This window comes from Echinococcus granulosus (assembly GCF_000524195.1).
Source record: "Echinococcus granulosus chromosome Unknown EG_S00250, whole genome shotgun sequence".
In the NCBI taxonomy this organism is placed as follows: Eukaryota; Metazoa; Platyhelminthes; class Cestoda; order Cyclophyllidea; family Taeniidae; genus Echinococcus; species Echinococcus granulosus.
Window position 1 is genome coordinate 16,441 of NW_020170630.1, and position 1,837 is coordinate 18,277.

At 43.7% G+C, this 1,837-nt stretch overlaps 1 protein-coding gene across 1 annotated transcript in view; it reads right to left on the reverse strand. All coding sequences in view use genetic code 11, as the record gives it.

The window, feature by feature from the left end:
* The window catches only part of EGR_10676 (Tyrosine-protein kinase STK), a gene marked incomplete at both ends in the record, with an annotated part of 4,651 nt that extends 3,866 nt beyond the window's left edge, over nt 1-785 (reverse strand). The window contains 2 exons of the mRNA XM_024499925.1: nt 617-670; nt 758-785. Of these exons, the coding sequence (XP_024345659.1) occupies nt 617-670; nt 758-785 (82 nt within the window). The remainder of the gene's footprint in view (nt 1-616; nt 671-757) is intronic.
* Nucleotides 786-1,837: the final 1,052 nt, after the last annotated feature.

Here is a 1,837-nt window from a genome sequence, read left to right on the forward strand (position 1 = left end):
TGGTGGTGGTTTGCTGGAAGTAGACCAACGGCATTCACAACCAAAGGACTGGGGAAATCACATCAACTGGTTGGAAAGTGCTGCCATCACACATCCTCTCCCACGGTCGGCAATGAAGTGCAGGGGATAATAGGTGCATGTGCATATGAGCACCAGTTAAAGCCATGCATCAAAGAACTGTCTATGCTGTGAACAGATGAGCCGCAAGTGAATCGAGAAAGTGGACCACAATGACACTGTAAGTTTGTGGGAAAGTGTATGAGACCTCGAGTTGACTAGACAGCAAAACAAGGCATGGTGGGAATGATACGAGGATGGATTATAATGAGCTAAGCAATAGGCTGATGAAATATCCGTTGTGCAGAATATTGCGTACTCTACAGCAATTCCTTTTCAACCTGCAGCACATTGCGATGAGCTTCAAACTCTCAATTAGCAGTGGATGTTCCCCAGCCCTGGCACCTACACCAGCCCTAATATTAATTCCTACTCTAATTCCACTAGACTTGGATGTGATTCTCATCAGACACACATGAAACATCATTGATACTTAGCTTAGCTCACTGGAGATGGTTGTCTTCCGTCAGGTGTTCAGAACCTCAAAACATTCACTTACCTGCTTTCGCGATACCACCTGTCCGACGCAGTTTGTTGACCTCAACGTATTCATCTGTAAAGAAGTGTCATACATTGGCAGCATACTTTCACCATGCGCATATTATTTGAGCATTGAACTAAAGGTATGCGAGAACTAAACTTGTATTCTTCCACGGCGCGCTTGGCATCGGTGACGCAACATTTGGCATGTGCATATGTCAAGCCAGGTTCTTATTTCCCAGCCAGAGGTGGCGAATTCCTCTGCCTTCCTACACAACTCTTCGTACACTCGAAATTACAAACGAAGGTCTCTGTATGACAGATGCACTCAAGTATCCAATATCGCTTCCACTGACTTAATTGAAGAGATATCTTGCATGGTTTTTGAGGCTAAGAATGAAACCCTTCTACTTGTTTGGTAATGGCTGTTCGGGTGCATGCGTCAACTAACCTTCCACGATAAACATGCTAGGTATTTGCAGCTCCTCTTTAAATGCCTACCAATTAAACTCACTCTCTTTTGGTCTAGGTGGTGGTTTGGGTACACTCTTCGGCATCGAATCTGCATCTATGTTAACACAAACAAGAATTTTCAAATAATTGTCGTCAAAATATCAACAGAATAATATGAAAGTACTTGTTAAATAAAGTAGTGTAGTGCATTAATATTTTAAGTACACTTGTGCCTACTATCTTCTGCAAATTCTGATTTTGATAATACTGTCTGTCACCCACCCCAATAGCATCCATGTGTTAAGCAAGTGCCAGGGTGTTGTGTTGGTGACACGTGTAACTGATCAAAACAAAGGACACCAAATCCTGATTTAATATGCTGACTAGTCAGGTGTCAGTTGATAAATGCCTGCTGGAGATGAGTGTTTCTGCAAAGAATGACATAAAATTAGATGAGTTGTGGCATACTTCTAGCAAACGCCAGTTTCAAGCAGAGGCACGAATGATCGGTCACAGTGGCAGATGTTCCAACCATAGTTATGGACATCTAGAATGTACTCGCTCTGTATCATCATCTGGTCTATGACATCAACCCTAAAGGCATCCAGACAATAACGTTCCTCGTTAGGGGAGACGACATTAATAAGTAGCTCAACAAAAGCACTGCCTCGTGGTTGATGCGGCTCGGAGGAAGGCTGCTCTGCCAAAATGGAAGCGGCGAAGTGGTCATGCGACGTGAAGAGATGGAGACCCAAGAGACGAGTATGACTTCGTCGTCGACAGACGT